The following is a 2,104-nucleotide window of genomic DNA, read 5'->3' as shown; positions in this document are numbered from 1 at the left end:
CTTTTCCTCTCTGTCTTCTTTCAGGATTTTTTCTTTATCTTTGCTCTCTGTAGTTTGAGAATGAAGTTGGGAATGCCCACATATAGTATTTTGGGCATTTGTCTTGCTTGGTGTTCTTTCAGCTTCCTGGATTTTGTTTTGGCTTCTGGACTTAATTTGAGGAAATTCTCAGTCAGTATTGTGTAAAGTATTTTACCTCTTTCTTCTTTTTTTAAAACTACAGTACAGCAGTTTCTCAGAAATCAAGTTTGAAGTAGATTAGAACTCTTGCTATTGTAAGAATCTCTACAGAACCCAAGGGAAGGATGCATGTGCATCTCAGCAACTGTGGAACTAGAAAGTTGAACTAGGTGAGGTCTCTTGTCTCTGTTTCTCTCTCTGTTACTGCTTCATTTTTTCCATTTTTCTCTTTCAAGGTAGGAAAAATGGGGAAGGAAGAGAGATAAATAAACTCTTCTCAGTTCTGATTCCAAAATTCTTGAGAAATGGTTCTACTTTGTCTTTCTGGGTAAGGTAAGGACCATCACTGGACCAAACAACTTTAATTAGAGGGGTGGCATCTGGTGAAAGGAATATAATCAGACCAGCTCATGTAAAATGGCCACACTGGACCAATCCCCCTGCTGGGGAAGGTGGAAAGGGTGCAGGCAGGGTTGTTTTGTAAAAAATAGTTGACAAAATGAGGTGTCTCATAAGTAGGAAATCATAGATTAATAGCTTACAAATGTAATTTTCAAGATATTAACATGTTTTTCACTCTAATTATGGCATAACATATAATTTCTATTTTGCAATGATTTTTGTTTAATTTTAATTAGGATTAACTGATTGTCTAGCATGTTGAATAAGACTTTGTGAAGAAACAGTGGCTCCCACTCTATCACATAGCATTAGTTTCATTTACTCTTCTGTCTCTATTTTCTAGCTTCAAGTAATTCCTGTATGGATGGAAAACAGACAACACAGAACATTTCAACAATTCTCACAGAAGGTAATATGCTTTCTTATCTAGTGGCTGGCACTGAAAGGATGGAGAGTTGTACTCTTAGAAACATTAGCTAATGACCTGGGTGAAGGGCAGCCTTGTGACTAGTTGAAGAATATGGTGATCTTAGTGCTGTGGTATGAGGGACTGTGAATGACCCAACCTCTAGTTGTTTCCCAAACAAGTCATGTTCTTGCTTATCTTTAATTTTTGCCAAGTTCAAGTGGTGGAAAGACCATGGGTTTAACTACCTCTCATATCTGTGTTAAAGTTCTACCTCTTTCTTCTTCTAGTTATGTGATTGTTATTTGGCTGTGAAATGCAAGGTCTTGAGTACCACAGAAGAGACAGGTGACACAAAAACAGGAAAGAAGAGATATTAAATGCAAAGTTTAGCAAAAACAAGCTTCATCCACATAAGATGTTTGCCCCACCATAGCTGGTTCTGCTCATGTTAAAATGATGATGTTCCTGACACTTACCTTTGTTACAGGTGTGTTGTAACAGCTAGTTTGGTTTACTAGTCTTCTGTCAGCAAACCCCTATCAGTCATAGGCAGATCATGTCGTTTTATGGGAGGTATGAGATTCTGTGTTGCAAAATGCTCGTAGGTTGTAGAGCTTAATTTTTACTTAAAAAGATGTATGAGATTGGTCAACTTCTATATTTAATCTTGATAATTAGAATGAACACACAGAAAAAATCTGTGAGCAAAGTTAACAGCTGAACTGTCTGGAAGTGTATATGTGACTAAATGGGAATAAAGGAAAACTCATCCAAACGCTACATTTGATAATCTCACAGTTGCAATAAAATTTTTTTTATAAAATAATTACCGAAAGAAAATAAATCTTTTTTTTAAATTTATACAGCACACTACTTTTCCTCTAGAAGAAGATATTTCTTTTTTTCTTTTTTTGTCTTTTGTCTTTTTTCCGTGTCCGGCAACGGATCGCAACCCTCAGTGTTGCCCCCGCACCGGACCGGGGACCGGCAACGGGATCGCAAGCCTCGGCGTTGCTCCCGCGCCTCGCTCAGCCAGTGAGCGGGAGCCGGTCTGTATGTGGGATCCGAACCCTCGGACGGGAGCGCCGCCGCGCTTCCCAAGCGGCGCACTAT

The 2,104-nt window shown here is 38.8% G+C and overlaps 1 protein-coding gene across 1 annotated transcript in view; it reads left to right on the top strand.

Annotated features, from left to right (window-relative positions):
- Window positions 1-942: 942 nt before the first annotated feature.
- LOC103606476 (cell surface glycoprotein CD200 receptor 1-like) overlaps window positions 943-2,104 on the top strand; it is a 12,576-nt gene continuing 11,414 nt past the window's right edge. The window contains exon 1 of the mRNA XM_008591066.1: window positions 943-991. Within this exon, the coding sequence (XP_008589288.1) occupies window positions 943-991 (49 nt within the window). The remainder of the gene's footprint in view (window positions 992-2,104) is intronic.

Source organism: Galeopterus variegatus, unplaced genomic scaffold (assembly GCF_000696425.1).
Source record: "Galeopterus variegatus unplaced genomic scaffold, G_variegatus-3.0.2 Scaffold6604, whole genome shotgun sequence".
In the NCBI taxonomy this organism is placed as follows: domain Eukaryota; kingdom Metazoa; phylum Chordata; class Mammalia; order Dermoptera; family Cynocephalidae; genus Galeopterus; species Galeopterus variegatus.
Note: the sequence above shows the minus strand (reverse complement) of the source record. Positions and strands in the feature narration are given on the sequence as shown.